Raw genomic sequence first — 22,336 nt, forward strand, 5'->3', positions numbered from 1 at the left:
GGCTTGTAGTGTTGTCATTGCGTTGTAAGTGACAAGCTGCTACCTTTTACTGTAAGGATCAATCTCCATCCCTCGGGCACTGAGTGGGGAATTCAGTCCATGGAGGCAGCCACTGTGTTTGCACCGACTCTCTGCTCTCTACTAGCGGGGTAATGATTGAATCCTTTAGAGTCCTCGTAACAGCTCATGGTGTTGTCATTCCGTTGTGAATGGCAAGCGCCGTCATTTGCAACGAAAGGAGCCACTAGCTATCACTATGACTGTAAGGCCCCGTACACACGACCGAACATGTTTGCTGAAACTGGTCCGCGGACCAGTTTCAGCAGTCATGTTCGGTCGTCTGTACAGCCGAGCGGACAGGATTCCAGCGTACATTTGCCCGCCAGACCGTTTTCGAGCGGGCAAATGTTTCTAAACTTGCTTGGAAACATGCCGGCTGGAATCCTGTCCGTCGGACATGTTCGGTCGTCTGTACAGACTTACCGTACATGTCCGAGCGGCCGCCATCCCTCGCATGCGTCGAATGACTTAGACGCATGCGTGGAAGCATTGAACTGCCAGGGCCGCGCACGTCGCCGCGTATCGCGTACGCGCGGATTTCTGTATGATGGTGTGTACAGCCATCATACAGAAATCTCCGGGCGGGCATGTCCGCTGAAAACGGTCCGGCGGACCGTTTTCATCGAACATGTTTGCCCATCTGTACGAGGCCTTAGAGATGCATCACCGCCCTGCAGACACTGAGCAAAGAGTCAGCCTATGGATGCGTCCCCTTTAGACTCCTCCAGACAGACCGCTGATTTAAAAGTGTATCACCCTACAAGGAGAGGAGACGGGCTCCGTGTTGATCTGTAGCTCTCCAATTGAAACGCCCATAAATTGGGCATCTGCCTGGGGTGGAGCTTCAGTCAACAAAAATAAATATCCATTTAAAGCGGAACTAAACCCATCAATTAAAAAAAAATTAAAATTACATTACCGGAATGCTGGAAATGCAAACTGCTATACTTGCTTGTGCTTTCAACCAAAATTGTCAAGCCACAAGTGCTGCGCCATGGCAGTTGCAGATCAATCGGAGGCAAATATTTCAGCCTCCTTGGCTGAATAGGACTGGGTTTAGTTTAGTACGGCTTTATTAAAGTTACTATGTAACTATGTAAAATGCGGCCATGGAAAGGATGGAATGCATTGTATGGGGGAGGGGCAGGGGGTCGCCCCCCGCAGTTAACTTCTTGTGGCAGATGGTGGGCTTGACCCCCTCCCTAGGGTGTGCTTTTAGTTTAGTTGCACCTAGCATCCTGCTCCTGTAGGTGGCGACATCAACCCCATCCGTCATGAAGTATGGCTGTGTGTCCTCCAATGAACTAAATACATTTTTTGCCGTTTTTTTGTGAAACCGTCGTCGTCCTATCATAGAGCCCGTTGGCCAAGCTTCATGGTCTTATCTGTAATAATAGAAATAATAACTGCCATCTGTTTCCCGCCCTCAGGACTGTCGCCGCCACCAACATGAATGAGACCAGCAGCCGCTCGCACGCCGTCTTCACCATCGTCTTCACACAGAAGAGACACGATGAGATGACCAACCTAGACACCGAGAAGGTAAGTGCGAGCGCAGCGTCCCCTAACTGTCGTTTACCCAGAAACCCCTGCAGCCAATGTCAGTCGTTTCATTCAACTTGATTGTGTTGCGAATACCCACTCGCCACCCAATTCTGCCATCTCTGTCCTGTGTGTAAAATGTATAAGTGTATTTATTTTTTAATAAAAATATACTTGTAACCCCAAACACTGTTAATAAATAGAACCCCAAAACGAGAGAGAGAGAGAGAGAGAGAGAGAGAGAGAGAGAGAGAGAGAGAGAGAGAGAGAACAAAAAACAATTGCAGCCTCACTGTGCCCATCAAACGCAACCACTGTGCCATGCCATCAAACGCAGCCACTGTGCCATCAAATGTCACCACTATGCCATGCCATCAAACACAGCCACTGTGCCATGCCATCAAACGCAGTCACTGTGCCATGCCATCAAACACAGCCACTGTGCCATCAATTGTCACCACTGTGCCATGCCATCAAACGCAGCCACTGTGCCATGCCATCAAACGCAGCCACTGTGCCCTTTGTCGCCACTGTGCCCATTGATGCCACTGTGCCCAGTATAATGCCCATTGATGCCACTGTGCCCAGTATAATGCTCATTGATGCAACTGTGCCCAGTATAATGCCCATTGATGCCACTGTGCCCAGTATAATGCCCCTCCCCCCTGGCACTTACCTTTCTGCGGGTCAGCCATCCTCCTTCCACGTCCCTCGATGTCTTCTCCCGCCCTCGATGACGCTTCAGCCAATCAGGTTACCGGTGACCAGAACCGGCGAACCTGATTGGCTGAGACGCCTGTCCGTCTTATCTAAGGATCGCACCCCCCGTACATCCCTTAGATAAGCTTCCGAGAGCCGGAGGGCTGTACTCGCAAAGCCTATCAGAGCCGCTGGCTCTGATAGGCACTTCCGCACAGCCAACCAGCTGCCGTTATTCAGGTGGCCGGCGCTCGCCGTCCGGCCATCTGAATTGTCGGCGGCAACAATAACATAGATTCATGCAATGCATGAATCTATGTTATTTCAGTGGCGGTGCGAGAGCCAGAGAGGGCCGCACTCCAGCGCCCTCTATAGACGCACCGCCACTGATAGAGAGAGAGAGATCTATCTATATAATTTTGGCAGCAAATTTCGATTTAGTTTTAGTCTTAGGATTTTAAATGGCATTTTAGTCTTCTGCAATTGTTTCAGTCGTATTCAGTCGACTAAATCTCCGGTACATTTTAGTCTACCGAAATGTCCTACGTTTTAGTCGTCTAAAATATTCAGTACATTTTAGTCGACTCAAACCCTGTGCGCTAGGGGTGCGACGGTTCGGATCGTTCCTCGGATCAGGAGTCACGGATCGGATAATTTTTCGGATCGGCAAAAAAGAAAATATTTCCCCCACTGGAATATCCACATCTCCCCCCCCCCCCCCACCAACTATAGTACCCCCTCGGTGCAGACACCCCCCCTCCTCTCCTCTCAGTACAGAGACCCCCCCCCTCTCAGTACAGAGATCCCCCCCCCTCCTCTCAGTACAGTGACCCCCCCTTCTCTCAGTACAGAGATCCCCCCCTCCTCTCAGTACAGTGACCCCCCCCCTTCTCTCAGTACAGTGACCCCCCCCCCTTCTCTCAGTACAGTGACCCCCCCCTTCTCTCAGTACAGTGACCCCCCCTTCTCTCAGTACAGTGACCCCCCTTCTCTCAGTACAGTGACCCCCCCCCCCTCCTCTCAGTACAGTGACCCACCCCTCCAGCTAGTAACGGCAGACACTCCCCGAGCGGTGTGTCCCACGAGTGCGGGCTCCTCCTCTGTGGGTGTAAACAGAGAAGGGCCGCCGCCGGGTGTGCCAAGATGGCCGCGGCTCCGGAGCTAGGCCGAAGCCGCGGCCTTTCCTAATGTTATTCCTGCGGCTCCGGAGCTAGGCCGAAGCCGCGGCCTTTCCTAGCATTATGGTCGCGGCTCCGGAGGTAGGCCGAAGCCGCGGCCATAACATTAGGAAAGGCCGCAGCTTCGGCCTAGCTCCGGAGCCGCCGCCGTAACATTAGGAAAGGCCGCGGCTTCGGCCTAGCTCCGGAGCCGTGGCAATCCGCGGATCACAGTGTGTTCCGATCCCAAGGGGGTGACCCGTTCGGATCACGGATCAACTGTGATCCGTTGCACCCCTACTGTGCGCACGCCTATGCCCAGGCCCCAGAAGGTTGTGGGACCATTCACACAGTGCAGAACGGCCTGCACATGCTCAGTGAGAAGCACAGTCGGCATGGCGGCCGGTGTGGGGAACGCAAGGACTGGCGAAGATCCAGCCCGGGTGAGGATGGTGCTAGATCCTGAAGAATGCCGGGGGCAGGGAGACCTAAATCCTGAACACCTAAAAAAAAAAAAAAAAGATTTCAACTGGAAAATTCCTTTTTAACCACTTCCGGACCGCCGCATGTATATGTACGTCGGCAGAATGGCACGTACAGGCACATTGGCGTACCTGTACGTCCCTGCCTTTCCGCGGGTCGGGGCCCCCCCCGCTACATGCGGCGGTCGGATTCCCTCGGGGAGCGATCCGGGACGACGGCGCGGCTATTCGTTTCTAGCCGCTCCGTCGAGATCGCTCCCCGGAGCTGAAGAATGGGGAGAGCCGTATGTAAACACGGCTTCCCCGTGCTTCACTGTGGCGGCGTATCGATCGAGTGATCCCTTTTATAGGGAGACTCGATCGATGACGTCAGTCCTACAGCCACACCCCCCTACAGTTGTAAACACACACTAGGTGATCCCTAAATGTTACAGCGCCCCCTGTGTTTAACTCCCAAACTGCAACTGTCATTTTCACAATAAACAATGCAATTTAAATTCATTTTTTGCTGTGAAAATGACAATGGTCCCAAAAATGTGTCAAAATTGTCCGAAGTGTCCGCCATAATGTCGCAGTCACGAAAAAATCACAGATCACTGCCATTAGTAGTAAAAAAAAAAAATTTATAAAAATGCAATAAAACTATCCCCTATTTTGTAAACGCTATAAATTTTGCGCAAACCAATCGATAAACGCTTATTGTGATTTTTTTTTTACCAAAAATAGGTAGAAGAATACGTATGGGCCTAAACTGAGGAAAACATTTTTTTTTATATATATGTTTTTGGGGGATATTTAATATAGCAAAAAGTAAAAAATATTGCATTTTTTTCAAAATTGTCGCTCTATTTTTGTTTATAGCGAAAAAAATAAAAACCGCAGAGGTGATAAAATACCACCAAAAGAAAGCTCTATTTGTGGGGAAAATAGGACGCCAATTTTGTTTGGGAGCCACTTTGCACGACCGCGCAATTGTCTGTTAAAGCGACGTAGTGCCGAATTGTAAAAACCCCTTGGGTCATGTAGCAGCATATTGGTCCGGTCCTTAAGTGGTTAACAATGTGTTTTTTTTTTTTTCACACGTAGGTCAGTAAGATCAGTCTGGTGGATTTGGCCGGCAGCGAGCGGGCCGATTCTTCGGGGGCAAAAGGAACCCGACTTAAGGTGAGTTCTATTTTCTTTTTTTTTCTTTTGTTATATTTAATATTCTGAACCTCTGAAACGATAATTTCCTTTTTTTTTTGTTTTTTTTCCAGGAAGGAGCCAACATCAACAAGTCGCTGACTACGCTGGGGAAGGTTATTTCCGCCTTGGCTGAAATGGTGAGAAGTTTGGACCGAGCGCGCTTCTTGTGCCGTACGCGGTGACGGGTGTCGTGGCAGGTCTAGCGGCTGTCTCGTGGTTGTGTTTCCCGTGTCGGGTCCGGTGATTGTGGCTCTTGTTGGTCTTCTTTATGTCCAGCTTGGTGGTCTTATGGCTGCTATGGTCAGTTGGCAGTGGCATCACGTCTCTCTCGTGACTGGTTTAGTGGCCAATATCGTGGCTGTAATGCCAGCTTTTATGGCATTGTAGCAATATCATGTTTATGTAGCATATATAAATATATATATATATATAAAGCGTTCAAGATACACAAAAATGTTTGGGTGCGGTGGCCTCCTCACTCTTCACCTCGTGATTGGACGTTGAGGTCTTGTCATTCCCCCACGTGCTCATAAATGGCCTTTGGACGAATGGCAGTATTTTAGATGTTTTTAGATCTCTTGGGGACTTTATTGTAGAACTTTTTGCACTGAATTTCTGGATCGACACACCTGCTGTGCCCATTATGAGGGGTTCCCACCATCCCTGTGCTGAGTTCCCGGGTCTGTATTGTACACCTGTGCCCATTATGAGGGGTTTCCACCATCCCTGTGCTGAGTTCCTGGGTCTGTACACCTGCTGTGCCCATTATGAGGGGTTTCCACCATCCCTGTGCTGAGTTCCCGCGTCTTTACACCTGATGTGCCCATTATGAGGAGTTCCCACCATCCCTGTGCTGAGTTCCCGGGGTCTGTACACCTGCTGTGCCCATTATGAGGGGTTTCCACCATCCCTGTGCTGAGTTCCCGGGTCTGTACACCCCGCTGTGCCCATTATGAGGGGTTCCCACCATCCCTGTGCTGAGTTCCTGGGTCTGTACACCTGCTGTGCCCATTATGAGGGGTTTCCACCATCCCTGTGCTGAGTTCCCGCGTCTTTACACCTGCTGTGCCCATTATGAGGGGTTTCCACCATCCCTGTGCTGAGTTCCCGGGTCTGTACACCTGCTGTGCCCATTATGAGGGGTTCCCACCATCCCTGTGCTGAGTTCCCGCGTCTTTACACCTGATGTGCCCATTATGAGGAGTTCCCACCATCCCTGTGCTGAGTTCCCGGGTCTGTACACCCGCTGTGCCCATTATGAGGGGTTTCCACCATCCCTGTGCTGAGTTCCCGGGTCTGTACACCTGCTGTGCCCATTATGAGGGGTTCCCACCATCCCTGTGCTGAGTTCCCGGGTCTGTACACCTGCTGTGCCCATTATGAGGGGTTAATTTTGTTTATTGAAAAAATCTTACAAACAACAACTTATATCCAATAAAACCATAATAAATAAAACATATTTACAAAACAATTGAATATGACTATACAAAACAGAAACAAACACAAGAACATAATAAACGGTGCAAACCAAATTGCGCACAACATAATCCCTACGGGATAGCCAGACTAAAGAGCATCACCATGCATGTCACCTTTTATATAAAGTGAGTGGGAACTGCCATTAAGGTGGCTGAGGCCGTTTCCCAGCCTGGCTACTCCCTCTCCCTGGAGAACCAGCGCGCTTCGTGGCACCCTGGCACTCTTCATCCATAGAGGATGCAGAACTGAACGAGTCCCATTCATAGTCATCCTCAGACAGTACCGTAAATTTATTCGCCAAAGGCAAAACCTCAGGACTTAAGGTAACTGTACCTCCTTTTTTCCCCTTCTTTTTGCCTCTCCTCCTTTTATCCTCCAACCACTCCATATCATCCTTGGACAACCCGGAGTCAGCAGTCTCCCCACACCCTTCACCCCCCTCCCCCCCATACTCCCTTCCCTTATCTACCCCCAGGCCAGCCTCTTCACCATCCTCCCCACTCCTCTGCACCCCACGATCCTGAACAGGAACCCTGCAGCGTCGGGGGAGGGGGACTGGCACTGCACCTGATGCACCAGCACCTCTTGCTGCCTCTGCAATTTTAGAAGACACAGAAGGATTGGACACATTCTCTGCAACTGACACCTTACCTACAGACTGGGAAGACACTGACACATTGGGAATTGGCACAGTCTGGGGCACCACAGACTGGGGGGATACTGACACATTGGAAATTGGCACAGACTGGGGAGACACGGACACATTGGGAATTGGCAAAGACTGGGGCACCACAGACTGGGGAGACACGGACACATTGGGAATTGGCACAGTCTGGGGCACCACAGACACCATGGGAATTGGCACAGACTCAGATGGACTCACAGGCCTTCCAGCTGTTGAGCTCCGAGCATCCTCCATGTCCAGGCGGAAGAACTCCCTCATGAGCTCAGGCTTATTGTGCATTGCCTCAGGACACTGGCTATAAGGATGTCCCACCGCATTGCACAGATTGCACCTTATGATTTTACAATCCTTAGCCAGATGTCCTATACCCTGGCACAGAGAGCACTTCATCACTGGACAGGAGGATGCAAGGTGACTCTTGTCTCCACATTTATTGCAGAGCTTTGGCTGGCCCGGATAAAATATGGTCAGCCTGTCCCTCCCCAGGAAAGCTGAGGATGGCAGATGCTGGACGACATTATCAATGACTTTTAGTTTCAACTGAGCAGACCATCCCCCCGTCCATATTCCCCGGTCATCCAGAATCTTCTTTAGGGGGCCCAGGACGTCTCCATACCTCCTCAGCCATATACATAGATCCCCCGGTGGTATGGACTCATTACGGACCAGAATCGTGACCACTTTAATGAGTGGCTGGCGGGAGACAAGTTTGGGCATGAGCCCCTTCCAGTCCGGCAGGCCCCTACACACGTGTTCATATTTCTCCCAAAAAATGTCCAAAGACTCCGGACGGAGAAAGGACAAATCATACTCATAGGAACCTGCCGGACTGATCAGGGCGAAGATATCTGCGGGCGTGAACCCCATCTGCAGAATCTTATCCACCACCGCCCTCCTATGTGGGGGGATTCCACCGCCTTCCCACCTCAGCTGCACAACATTCCTCCTTTTAAACAGGGAGGAAGACAACCCATTCCCATGCTCCTTCCCTGCTTGTTCCCCCTTCCCAGATCCTGCAGCAGCAACACCAGCATAGGATTTCCTTCCACCCCCAGTACTTGCAGTCCTGTCCTTAGACACAGTCACACCTGCCGGCAAAGCGTCTGATTCAGCTGGGATTGTATTAGCAGAGGCAGGACCCACCCCCTCCCCCCGCTCTGTACACACAGCTCCAGTCCTGTCCAATGCAGACTTCTGCAGAGTTGTGGCACTACTGCACCCAGCATCTCCTCCATCACTCACAGGTACAGCCGCTGTGCCTGGTCCAGGCAAAGTCACTGTATTGTCCATGGACCTCTCCGCAGACTGGCAGTTTTTATCAGGTGTACGCTGTACATTGTCTATGGGCTGACTGCCTGCAGCACTACAACCCTCAGCAAGCTTATTGTCAATAATAAAGTTCCCACCACCATCCTGCACACACACTGTACCTGCTTGCTGGGTTGTCACCTGTGCGACTTTATGGCTGGGATCAGAGCTTCCCTCAGCTGCTGCAGACTCCATGGTGGATCTTGCTCTCTCCACAGGACTAGAAACGGCGTCCATCTTGACATCACCATCCGGGGAAGCCGCATCTGGAGGGGATTCCAACTTGGTTATGAAATCCAGCATGGCAGGACCTTCACCCTCCTGAGACACTCCACATTGCTGGGGTGTGAAGGGGGCAGAGGGCTCAGCGAATGTCAGAGGTGCCTGCACCTGCATCTCCTCGCTGGCTTCCCCATCCTCCATGCATGAAGCGGCTCCTCTTCTCATGCGATTAAATCGCTCCTCATTCTTATATATTTTTTTAAATATTCCGCTCTTCTCCTTCAGAGAATACAGCAAATCCTTCTGCTTCCTCACAGCTTGTTCCAGGTCCTTCAGCTCAGGCCTCAGAGCCGGTCTTTTCTTACTGTATACTTTAGCACAGATCTGTTTTTTCTTTCTGAACTCGGCCATCAAAACCATCAATTTCTCCTCCTCCTTCTCAATCCGCTTCAACTTACTGACAGTCCTCTGTCTGAAGGCTGACAGGGACTTATCTTTCCTTTGGGTAGGCCCAGAATCTTCCACAGGCCTATCCAGGGGGGCCCCGTCCGGCTCTTCCCCAGGATCCAGCATCCCTCCTGGGGCAGAGAAGCCACTCTAGCCCCTGGTCTCTGGAGCACAGGAGCAAAGGAATTAGCAACCACACCCTCACTGACAAGGAGTGGAATGGCAGTTTCCCACCATCCCTGTGCCGAGTTCCCGGGTCTGTACACCTGCTGTGCCCATTATGAGGGGTTCCCACCATCCCTGTGCTGAGTTCCCGGGTCTGTACACCTGCTGTGCCCATTATGAGGGGTTTCCCACCATCCCTGTGCTGAGTTCCCGGGTCTGTACACCCGCTGTGCCCATTATGAGGGGTTTCCACCATCCCTGTGCTGAGTTCCCAGGTCTGTCCACCTGCTGTGCCCATTATGAGGGGTTCCCACCATCCCTGTGCTGAGTTCCCGGGTCTGTACACCTGCTGTGCCCATTATGAGGGGTTCCCACCATCCCTGTGCCCAGTTCCTGGGTCTGTACACCTGCTGTGCCCATTATGAGGGGTTCCCACCATCCCTGTGCTGAGTTCCCGGGTCTGTACACCTGCTGTGCCCATTATAAGGGGTTCCCACCATCCCTGTGCTGAGTTCCTGGGTCTGTACACCTGCTGTGCCCATTATGAGGGGTTCCCACCATCCCTGTGCTGAGTTCCCGGGTCTGTACACCTGCTGTGCCCATTATAAGGGGTTCCCACCATCCCTGAGCTGAGTTCCCGAGTCTGTACACCTGCTGTGCCCATTATAAGGGGTTCCCACCATCCCTGTGCTGAGTTTCTGGGTCTGTACACCCACTGTGCCCATTATGAGGGGTTCCCACCATCCCTGTGCTGAGTTCCCGGGTCTGTACACTTGTGGCCATTATGAGGGATTCCCACCATCCCTGTGCTGAGTTCCCAGGTCTGTGCCCATTATAAGGGGGTCCCACTATCCCTGTGCTGAGTTCCTGGGTCTGTACACCTGCTGTGCCCATTATGAGGTGTTCCCACCATCCCTGTGCTGAGTTCCTGGGTCTGTACACCTGCTGTGCCCATTATGAGGTGTTCCCACCATCCCTGTGCTGAGTTCCTGGGTCTGTACACCTGCTGTGCCCATTATGAGGGGATTCCACCTATTGGATGCAGAGAAATGCAGCAGGAAGAACGGGAGAAACACAAGGAGTGAATGTCCAGCAATTAAAGGGTAGGGTGGGGGGGGGGTCAGATTGGTGTTGCTTTCAGTATTTGAGGCCAGCCAAGTATCTCTGTCCTATAGACTCCATCTAGAATTGAAAGTCATCAAAGTGTGCATGCTGACCTTTCCACCAAAGTGGAATTTTTCATCCTGCAGCCTGTTGTTGCTCCAAGAGTCACGTGACCGTTTGTGTTTTGCGAGGTCACGTGACCGGTCGTGTTGGCGAGGTCAGGTGACCGGTCGTGTTGGTGAGGTCACGTGACCGGTCGTGTTGGAGAGGTCACGTGACCTGTCGTGTTGCGAGGGTCACGTCACCGGTCGTGTTGCGAGGGTCAGGTGAGCTGTCGTGTTGGTGAGGTCACGTGACCGGTCGTGTTGCGGAGGTCACGTGACTGGTCGTGTTGCGGAGGTCACGTGACCTGTCGTATTTCTACATTTAGAGTGTGGTGTTTCTTGTCCATTAGTAATGTAGTGGACAGTCATCCAATCATTCTCCATGGATCAGAGATCTCTATTAGCCTGTCTGACATGTTTCTCTCTCTAACGCTGCCTGTCAATAAAAGGAGTCGCCTGCTTTCCCGTACTTGTAAGTATGTTGCACCCAGTGCTTTGTGATGATGTCATAGTGTGAGGACTGTGAGATATGATCTGCTGGTTTCCTGTTCTCTAAACAAGTGTCACATTTTTTTTTCTCCATCCAGCAAAACAAGAAGAAGAAATCTGATTTTATCCCGTACCGGGACTCCGCCCTCACCTGGCTCTTGAAGGAAAACCTGGGTGAGTTTCGGAACCCCCCCCCCCTCCATACATGGGAACACGGGTAACAGATGTTTTAGGTGATTCATCTCTTTGGGCAATCTCCTAATGACCCTTTAAGTAGGTGTCAACACCAGTAGGCGGGACGGACTTCCCAATCACATGATCACTGTTATTAGGCGGGGCCAGTTTTGGGGGCGGATCCCGATCCTAAAAAAAGACCGGGAGCGGTCTGTACTGCTGTTTGACAGCTCTGCCATCTGACAGTTCCTAAAAAAAAACGAAGGGGCGTGGCCACACTGTGACATCACCCCTCGTGACGTCATTGACAGTTGCATGCTGGGTCGATATTCACAAGGGGGCGGGGATATGATGGGGTGGCCCAGCCCCCTTAGTATTCAAGAACTGTCAGATGGCGGAGCTAGCGACTAGTACAGAATGTGTTTTTTTTTGGGGGGGGGGGTTGCGGCAGCAGTGCTCATTGTGATTGATGCTGAATCTACCCTGGGGGGGGGGGGGGGTCGGTGCTAAATTTTTTTTTTTTTTTTTAATAAAGGAGTTGTCAAAAAACGGTCCCTGTTTATAGTTATTTTTTACACTTTTCACTTTTTTTTTGGTGAAATGGTAGGGGTACCCCACATACTCACATTGGGGGGGGGGGGCTTGGATAAAGAAGGTTTCCAAATTCCGATAAGCCCCCCACCCGCAGACCCATGTCCCCGAGGGGGAGGGGCATGTTTTTTTTTTTAATTAAAGGAATTGTCAAAAACTCTGGAATTTTTTATTTTTTTTTGGGAAAAAAAATGTAGCGAATGGATAGGGGTACAATGCACCCCACGTACTCACATTGGGGGGGGGGGGGGCATGTTGTTAAAGGGGGCTTTCAAATTCAGATAAGTCCCCCACCCGCAAAGGAATTGTCAGAAACTGCATCTGTATTCTTGTTTATTTTTGACAATTTTTTTGGTGAATGAGTAGGTGTACAATATACCCCGATACTCGTTCACATGGGGGGGAGGGATCTGTGGGCCCCCTTGTTAAAGGGGGCTTCCAGGATTATGCGATCGCAAGCCCAAGATTATGCGATCGCGCGTGCGCAAGTCCAGGATTACCCGATCGCGCGTGCGCAAGTCCAGGATTACCCGATCGCGCGTGCGCAAGTCCAGGATTACCCGATCGCGCGTGCGCAAGTCCAGGATTACCCGATCGCGCGTGCGCAAGTCCAGGATTACCCGATCGCGCGTGCGCAAGTCCAGGATTACCCGATCGCGCGTGCGCAAGTCCAGGATTACCCGATCGCGCGTGCGCAAGTCCAGGATTACCCGATCGCGCGTGCGCAAGTCCAGGATTACCCGATCGCAAGTCCAGGATTACCCGATCGCAAGTCCAGGATTACCCGATCGCGCGTGCGCAAGTCCAGGATTATCCGATCGCGCGTGCGCAAGTCCAGGATTATCCGATCGCGCGTACACAATTCCAAGATTAAAGAGTCGCTTTCATTGGCCCTTTACCGCGATCCTTGTTGCTTAGGGTCCCGTGGACCCGGCGAGCACCGATGATCGCGCGTGCATGCGCGCCCGCGGGAACGATTCTCCCAGGAGGACGTCCATGGACGTCTTCCCCGAGTTAAGGAACAGCCTTGTAGCTGTAATTCGGCTATGGGGCAGTGATTAAGTAGTTAAAGCCTAAAAGATTGTGAGCACTAGAGATGAAAGACTATTATTTAATTTATTTATTTTTAATCTCAGGAGGAAATTCCCGTACCGCCATGATTGCAGCGCTGAGTCCAGCGGATATCAACTACGAGGAGACGCTGAGTACCCTCCGGTGAGTAGCCGTGTGCGGTTTCATCCTCCGCATTTGTCTCATAATGGAAGAGAATGCAGTCTTTACTATGAAAGAACACGGCGCAAAACGGCACTGCGTCACTTTAACCACTTCAGCCCCCAGACCATTATGCAGCTTAAAGACCGGGCCACTTTTTGCGATTCGGCGCTGCGTCGCTTTAACTGACAATAGTGCGGTCGTGCGACGTGGCTCCCACACAAAATTGGCGTCCTTTTTTCCCCACAAATAGAGCTTTCTTTTGGTGGTATTTGATCACCTCTGCGGTTTTTATTTTTTGCGCTATAAACAAAAATAGAGCGACAATTTTGAAAAAAAAGCAATATTTTTTACTTTTTGCTATAATAAATATCCCCCCAAAAAAGATATATATTTTTTTTCCTCAGTTTAGGCCGATACGTATTCTTCTACATATTTTTGGTAAAAAAAAAAATCGCAATAATCGTTTATTGATTGGTTTGCGCAAAATTTATAGCGTTTACAAAATAGGAGATAGTTTTATGGCATTTTAATTAATAATTTTTTTTTTACTAGTAATGGCGGCGATCTGCGATTTTTATCGTGACTGCGACATTACGGCGGACACATCGGACACTTTTGATGCTATTTTGGGACCATTGTCACTTATACAGCGACCAGTGCTATAAAAATGCACTGATTACTGTGAAAATGGCACTGGCAGTGAAGGGGGTTAACCACTAGGTGGCGCTGTAGGGGGGTTAAGTGTTCCCTAAGGCGTGATTCTTACTGTAGGGGGGCGTGGCTTGCTGTGACACATCACTGATCGTGTTCCCGATGAGAGGGGACAGACGATCAGTGACAGCGTCACTAGGCAGAACGGGGAGATGTTACGCCGACGTAAGTGCAAATGTGCGCCGGGGGGTGTGCGCGCCAGACCCACAAACAATTATGCGCCTAAAAACAGGCTACACGCCGACGACGTAGCTTCCGGCGTAAGGTGGGAGCACATTTAGGCTGGGCGCATGGTGGCGCTCCCATTGATTAGCCATTCAAACATGCAAATGAGGGAAATACGGCGATTCACGAACGTGCATGTGCCCGGCGCAGGCTACGCGAGATGCGCATAAGTTGTACGTCCGGCGTTAAGTTATTCCCCATAAAGGAGGTGCAACCCAGCAACAGACATGCTCAGGTCTGCACCAGGGAACACAAGCCGGCGTATTGTGCGTTGGACGTGTGTCTGGCTGGGCGTACGTTATGTTCACGGCGTACGCAGTGATCCGGCGTAGCTTAGGCAGTTGTGCCGGCGTGGTTGTGAGCAGACGCAGGGGGGTGCTGTGCTTGCGTCCACGTCACGGCGCATGCGCAGTTCGTGATATGTACCTGTCTGGCGCTCAGCCCATCATTTGCATGGGGTCACGCCTCATTTGCATGGGTTCACGCCCACTTCCACCTACGCCGGCGTGCGCCTACGAAACCCGCGCCACGCTGGCGCAGCGTTGGGAGCACTGGCTTGCTGAACGCAATGCTTGCCTCTCTGCGCTGCGTTGGCGTAGCGTACAGTGTTTGCTCTACGGCGGCGTAATGTGCGCCTTGCTCTCTGTGAATCTGGGCCGTTGTGTTTACACTAACATCTCCCCGTTCTATCTCTCCGTGGGACGATCGCGGGTATGCCGGCGGCAATCGAGTCCGCCGGTGCGCTCACAGGGATCGCGGCGCTTTTTAAAGGGGATGTACAGGTACGCCCTTTTGCCTGCCCGTGCCATGCTGCAGACGTATATCTGCGTGCAGCGGGCGGCAAGCGGTTAAAGACCAGGCCATTTTTTGCAAAACGGCACTGCGTCACTTTAACTGACAATTGCGCGGTCATGCGAAGCTGTACACAAACAGAATTGGCGTCCTTTTTTCCCCACAAATAGAGCTTTCTTTTGGTGGTATTCGATCACCTTTTTTTTTTTTTTTTGTGCTATAAACAATAAAAGAGTGCCAATTGTGAAAAACAAAATAAAAAAAATTTTTTTGATTGCGCTATTGGTGATTTGGTGGCGTCAGCATGTTGTAGTCTCCCGACGTTTTAATGTTTGTCTTTTTCACCCAGGTACGCCGACCGGGCCAAGCAGATCAAATGCAACGCGGTCATTAACGAGGATCCCAACGCCAGATTGATCCGGGAACTGAAGGAGGAGGTGCTCAGACTGAGACAGCTGCTGTTCAGCCAGGGACTGGCGGGTGAGTGACATCATTAAAGGGAGTGAGGTGGAGGGGCGGGATACTGCTTCCGGACCGCCCGCCACCGTCGTTATACGTCGCTACTTTGAAGAGGAACACCGTTGTTATGTCAGCAGCTAGCTACCATAACCCTGGGAACTAGACATGCGCAATTCGTTTAGTTTCTAATTATTTTTTTAACGAAAACTCGTAAATTCGTTAATTCCGAATATTTGTATTTCCGAATTTTTTATTTCCGAATTTTCCGAATTTCGGATTTTCGGAAATACAATTTTTTTTCGAAATTCCGAGATTTCAATTTTTTTTATTTTCGAATTTTTTAATTATAGAAATTCCGAATTTTTCAATTTCCGAAATTACAAAATTCGAAAAATTCAAAATTCGAAAATATGAAAATTGAAAAATTCGGAAATTGAAAAATCGAATTTCGAATTTTTTAAATTTTGAATTTTTAACTTTTCGAATTTTTCAAATTTTGAATTTTTCACTTTTCGAAATTTTCGAATTTTTCAAATTTAGAATTTTCGTACTTCCGAATATTTTCGTATTTCCGAATTTTCGTATTTCCAAATTTCGAAAAATTCGAAATTCAAAAATTCGAAATTCTAATTTGACATTTCGAAAATTTAAAAAATCGAAAATTTAAAAATTATATTTTCAAATTTTCGGAATTTAAGAAATTCCAAAATTAAAAAATTCAAAATAGGAAATTTTAGAATTTCCGAAAATTCGTTTTTTTTTTCGTTTTGTTCTGTGTTTTTTTTTTACGTAGATTCGGAAAATTTGTTTTTTCCGTTTTTATTTGTTTTCTGCTTTTTTGTAAATCCGAAAATCCGGAATTCCTAATTTTCGAATTTTTGAATTTCCCGAATTTCCGAAAAAAGCACCGCCCTGCAGTGATATGGAGACGGGGGGGGGGGCATCTTCCCCTCACGTATCTCCATAAACAGGCAGGGAAAGGATACGATCTGGTGAGCGGCGGAAGGCACCGTTCCCTGCCTGTTTATGGAGATACGTGAGGGGAAGATGCCCCCCCCCCGTCTCCATATCACTGCAGGGCGGGAAGCGACGTCAAAACGTCACTTCCACCCAATGCTCTTAAAGGGACATTTTTTTATATTTTTTTAGAATCACTTAAAAATATAATTTCTCTTCCGTTCATGGACGGACACAGCAGCATCTTGACCTTAGGGTATTATCCTCCTTTCTAGGAGATTGACTAGGCAGAAAAACAGCATGTTAAGTGTTAAACACTCCACACAGTACAGTACCTCCCAGGGGGCGGTTCCCCCGGGTACATCCCCCCCACTCTCTGCTCTGCAGCCTCAGGCCCAGATTCACGTAGGGCGGCGTAACTTTAAGCGGGCGTAGCGTATCGTATTTACGCTACGCCGCCGCAACTTAGAGAGGCAAGTGCAGTATTCACAAAGCACTTGCGTCCTAAGTTACGGCGGCGTAGCGTAAATGTGCCGGGGTAAGCGCGCCTAAATCAAATGAGGAAGAGGTGGGTGTGTTTTATGTAAACTAATCATGACCCCACGTAAATGACGCTTTTTATACGAACGGCGCATGCGCGCGCATGCTCAGTATCACGTCGAATTTTCAAAGTAAATTGCGCCCGCTCAATGCTTAGTCGATGTGAACGTAACCTACGCCCAGCGCTATTCACGTATGACTTACGTAAACAACGAAAAATACGACGCTGTTCCCGCCCCCAAACCTTAACATGACTTACCCCTGCTTTATGAGGGGTAAACTTACGCCAGACGTACGCCTTACGTAAACGGCGTAGCTTACTGCGACGGGCGCAAGTACGTTCGTGAATCGGCGTATCTAGGTTATTTACATATTCGACGCGTAAATCAATGGAAGCGCCCCTAGCGGCCAGCGTAAATATGCGCCCAAGATACGACGGTGTAGGAGACTTACGTCGGTCGTAGGAAGCCAAAATTCAGGCGTATCTTGTACTGTGAATATGGCGCATAGATACGACGGCGCATCCTAGAACTTACGCGGCGTATCAACAGATACGTCGGCATAAGTTCTCTCTGAATCCGGGCCTAAGTCTTTTTTTTATGCCTAGCAAAGGAGAATGACGTGGCTCCTCTGGGCCCATGTGGCCTGGGGATTTTTGCAATTTTTTTTTACTTTTCTTTTTTCTGCATTTTTGGATCCTGAGATCTTGATTGCATTTTAGTGTAAATATGAGATGTGGTGTTTTTTTGACCCCCCAGATCTCATATTTAAGAGGACCTGTCATGCTTTCTTTCTATTACAAGGGATGTTTACATTCCTTGTAATAGGAATAAAAGTGACACAAATGTTTTTTTATTTTTTTTTAAACCGTGTCAAAATAAAGTAAAATAAATAAGAAAAAAATATATTATTTTTTTAAAGCGCCCCATCCCGACGAGCTCGCGCGCAGAAGCGAACGCAATACGTGAGCAGCGCCCACATATGAAAAAGGTGTTCAAACCGCACGTGTGAGGTATCGCCGCGGTCGTTGGACCGAGAGCAATAATTCTAGCCCTAGACCTCCTCTGTAACTCAAAAAATGCAACAGGTAGAATTTTTTTTAAAAGTTGCCTAAGTTTGTCGCCATTCCACGAGCGGGGGCGCAACTTCGAAGCGTGACATGTTGGGTATCAATTTACTCGGCGTAACATTATCTTTCACAATATAAACAAATAAAAATTGGGCTTACTTTACTGTTGTCTTATTTTTTTTATTCAAAAATGTCCCCCCCCCCAAAAAAAGTGCGCTTGTAAGACCGCTGCGCAAATATGGTGTGACATAAAGTATTGCAACGTCCGCCATTTTATTCTCTAGGGTGTTAGAAAAAAAAAAGTATATAATGTTTGGGGGTTCTAAGTAATTTTCTAGCAAAATAAATAGGCCCGGATTCACGTAGAGCCGCGTAAAATTGTGCGGGCGTAACGTATCCGATTTACGTTACGCCTCTGCAACTTAGACGGGCAAGTGCTGTATTCTCAAAGCACTTGCTCCGTAAGTTGCGGCGGCGTAGCGTAAATCGGCCGGCGTGAGCCCGCCTAATTCAAATTTGGATCAGGGGGGCGTGTTTTATGTAAAACTACTGTGACCCGACGTGATTGACGTTTTTTCGGGAACGGCGCATGCGCCGTCCGTGGAATTTCCCAGTGTGCATTGCTCCAAAGTACGCCGCAAGGACGTCATTGGTTTCGACGTGAACGTAAATGACGTCCAGCCCCATTCACGGACGACTTGCGCAAACGACGTAACTTTTGCAAATTTCGACGCGGGAACGACGGCCATACTTAACATTGGCTGCGCCTCATATAGCAGGTGCAACTTTACGCCGGGAAAAGCCTAACGTAAACGTCGTAACTTTACTGCCTCGGCCGCGGGAACGTTCGGGAATTCGCGTATCTAGCTAATTTGACGCGGAATTCGACGGAAGCGCCACCCAGCGGTCAAAAAAAAATGCAGTTAAGATCCGACGGCGTAAGAGACTTGCGCCTGTCAGATCTAATGGATATCTATGCGTAACTGATTCTAAGAATCAGGCGCATAGATACGACGGGTCGGATTAGGACTTACGACGGCGTACATGGCGCTGCGCCGTCGTAAGTCCTTTCAGAATCTGGGCCATAGTTTTTAACTTGTAAACACCGAGTCTGAAAAAGAGGCTCGGTCCTTAAGTGGTTAATTTACGATTTAGAAACCTGTAGCCACCATTGGTGGGGATTTAGTTGTGGAATGAGTGTCAATTCTTGTGGATTTTCAATTCATGTACGTCTCCTCTCTGTACCAGAGCTGACCGCAGACGAAGGTGCGTCCGTCCCCAACCCCTCGCCGCAATCCGCCGCGCCTGCCACTCCGCCGCCTAAGTTGGGATCCCCGCCCCCTCTGTCCCCGCCCGCCGTGAACGGTCAGGCGGAGCCTTTCTCGGAGGTGGTGGAAGAAGCCGAGATCTGTACGGAGGAGGCCATAGAGAGGCTTCAGGAGACGGAGAAGATCATCGCGGAACTCAACGAGACGTGGGAGGAAAAATTGCGCAAGACGGAGGCCATCCGTATGGAGAGGTGCGAAACCGGAGAGCGAGGGAGATCGTGCTGGTGGGCGGAGCAATGACCGTAAACTAATTGTTATGTCTTCTATCCTCAGGGAGGCGCTGTTGGCGGAAATGGGTGTGGCTGTAAGAGAAGATGGCGGGACGGTGGGCGTCTTTTCCCCAAAAAAGGTAATACTGATATTACTGTACAGGGGCTGAGACATTCCACATCCATGGTGTGATCGTATGTATATGTGATCGATTTTTTTATGTGTGCAGATCCCTCACCTGGTCAACTTGAATGAAGACCCGCTCATGTCGGAGTGCCTGCTCTACCACCTGAAGGAGGGGGTCACCCGGTAATCATCACTTCACTCACACTTCTTTCTTTCTCTTTCTCTCACTGTGGTCCCGATTTATCAAGCTCCACCTTTAACCCCTTAACGCCCGCCGCACGACTATTTACGTCCGCACAATGGCACGGACAGGCAGATGGTGCATATATATACGTCCTTGCCTTTCCGCGGGTCGGGGGTCCGATCGGGACCCCCCCGCTACATGCGGCGGTCGGATTCCCGCGGGGAGCGATCCGGGACGAGGGCGCGGCTATTCGTTTATAGCCGCTCCGTCGCGATCGCTCCCCGGAGCTGAAGAACGGGGAGAGCCGTATGTAAACACGGCTTCCCCGTGCTTCACTGTGGCGGCTGCATCGATCGAGTGATCCCTTTTATAGGGAGACTCGATCGATGACGTCAGACCTACAGCCACACCCCCCTACAGTTGTAAACACACACTAGGTGAACACTAAATCCTACAGCGCCCCCTTGTGGTTAACTCCCAAACTGCAACTGTCATTTTCACAATAAACAATGCAATTTAAATGCATTGTTTGCTGTGAAAATGACAATGGTCCCAAAAATGTGTCAAAATTGTCCGAAGTGTCCGCCATAATGTCGCAGTCACGAAAAAAATCGCTGATCGCCGCCATTAGTAGTAAAAAAAAAATAATTAATAAAAATGCAATAAAAATATCCCCTATTTTGTAAACGCTATGAATTTTGCGCAAACCGATCGATAAACGCTTATTGCGATTTTTTTTTACCAAAAATAGGTAGAAGAATACGTATCGGCCTAAACTGAGGAAAAAAAAAATGTATATATGTTTTTGGGGATATTTATTATAGCAAAAAGTAAAAAATATTACATTTTTTTCAAAATTGTCGCTCTATTTTTGTTTATAGCGCAAAAAAATAAAAACCGCAGAGGTGATCAAATACCACCAAAAGAAAGCTCTATTTGTGGGGAAAAAAGGACGCCAATTTTGTTTGGGAGCCACGTTGCACGACCGCGCAATTGTCAGTTAAAGCGACGCAGTGCCGAATTGTAAAAACGCCTTTGGGCATTTAGCAGCATATTGGTCCGGGGCTTAAGTGGTTAAAGTGTGCATAGTGCATACAAAAGTCACCTCTTGGCCAATATTTCCATTTGTCATTTTAGCACACATTTTACACTTGCTTCGGCTCCAACACACATTAACACCTAGTTTACACTTGCTTCAAAACAAGGCTTCGGACAGGCTTTGTTAAAGCTCTCTGAACGCCAGTCAAAGCTCCTGTCACTAAATAAAATGGTTCGCTTACAGTCCTGTTTACACCTTGCTTTGCTTCAAAAATTATACCCCATGTAGCTTCAGTGGTGCTCTAAAGCCTCCGTAGAGGTCTATGGCAAAGTTCGCCTAAAGCCCCACCGAAGCTCCACTGAAGCTACACAAAGCCTCATGGAAGCACCAAGAAGCCCCACTGAAGCACCAAACAAAAGCAAGGTGTAAACAGAACTGTAAGTGGACCATTTTATTTAGTGACGGGGGCTTTGACTTGCGTTCAGAGAGCTTTAACAAAGCCTGTCCGAAGCCTTGTTTTGAAGCAAGTGTAAATTGGCCATAAGGAACATCTCTCTCTCTCTCTCTCTCTCTCTCTCTTTCTCTCTCTCTTTCTCTCCCCCTCTCTCTCCCTCTCTTTTTCTCTCTCTCTTTCTTTCTCCCCCTCTCTCTCTCTCTTTCTCTCCCCCTCTCTCTCTTCCTCTCCCCTCTTTCTCTCCTCCCTCTCTCTGTCTCTCTCCCCCCTGTCTCTCTCTTTCTCTCCCCCCTCTCTCTCTTTCTCTCCCCCCTCTCTTTCTCTCCCCCTCTCTCCCCCCTCTCTCTCTCTCTTTCTCTCCCCCCTTTCTCCCCTTCTCTCCCCTCTTCCCTCTCTCTCCCTCCCCTATCTCCCCTTTCTCTCTCTCTCTCTCTCTCTCCTCTCTCCCTTCCCTATGGCCCCCCCTCTCTCTGTCTCTCTCTCTCTCTCTCTCTCTCTCTCTCTCCCCCCTATCGCCCTTTCTCCCTCCTCTCTCCCCCTCTTTCCCTCCCTCCCCTCTCTTTATCTCCCCCCTCTCTCTCTTTCTCTTCCCCCCTCTTTCTCTCCCCCCTCTTTCTCTTCCCCTCTCTTTCTCTCCCCCCTATCTCTCTCTTTCTCTCCCCCTTTCTCCCCTTCTCTCCCCTCTTCCCTCTCCCTCCCTCCCTCCCTCCCCTATCTCCCCTTTCTTTCTCCCTTCCCTATCGCCCCCCCTCTCTCTCTCTCCCCTATCTACCCCTTCTCTCTCCTCTCTCCCCCTCTTTCCCTCCCCCTCTTTCCCTCCCTCCCCCTCTTCCCCTCCCCTCTCTCTATCTCCCCCTCTCTCTCTCTTTCTCTCCCCCCTCTCTCTCTCTCTCTTTCTCTCCCCCTTTCTCCCCTTCTCTCCCCTCTTCCCTCTCCCTCCCTCCCCTTTCTCTCTCTCCTCTCTCCCTTCCCTATGGCCCCCCTCTCTCTCTCTCCCCCCTATCGCCCTTTCTCTCTCCTCTCTCCCCCTATTTCCCTCCCTCCCCTCTCTCTATCTCCCCCCTCTCTCTCTTTCTCTCCCCCCTCTCTTTCTCTTCCCCTCTCTTTCTCTCCCCCCTATCTCTCTCTTTCTCT

At 49.7% G+C, this 22,336-nt stretch overlaps 1 protein-coding gene across 2 annotated transcripts in view; it reads left to right on the forward strand.

Moving 5' to 3' along the window:
- KIF1C (kinesin family member 1C) overlaps positions 1-22,336 on the forward strand; it is a 98,091-nt gene that overhangs the window by 55,653 nt on the left and 20,102 nt on the right. For both annotated transcript variants that reach the window (XM_040346976.1, XM_040346977.1), the window contains exons 8-16: positions 1,491-1,602; positions 5,027-5,104; positions 5,197-5,262; positions 11,227-11,302; positions 13,030-13,108; positions 15,186-15,316; positions 19,110-19,380; positions 19,463-19,538; positions 19,629-19,708. In XM_040346976.1, the coding sequence (XP_040202910.1) occupies positions 1,491-1,602; positions 5,027-5,104; positions 5,197-5,262; positions 11,227-11,302; positions 13,030-13,108; positions 15,186-15,316; positions 19,110-19,380; positions 19,463-19,538; positions 19,629-19,708 (969 nt within the window). The remainder of the gene's footprint in view (positions 1-1,490; positions 1,603-5,026; positions 5,105-5,196; positions 5,263-11,226; positions 11,303-13,029; positions 13,109-15,185; positions 15,317-19,109; positions 19,381-19,462; positions 19,539-19,628; positions 19,709-22,336) is intronic.

The sequence above is a fragment of the Rana temporaria genome, chromosome 3 (assembly GCF_905171775.1).
Source record: "Rana temporaria chromosome 3, aRanTem1.1, whole genome shotgun sequence".
NCBI classification, from domain to species: domain Eukaryota; kingdom Metazoa; phylum Chordata; class Amphibia; order Anura; family Ranidae; genus Rana; species Rana temporaria.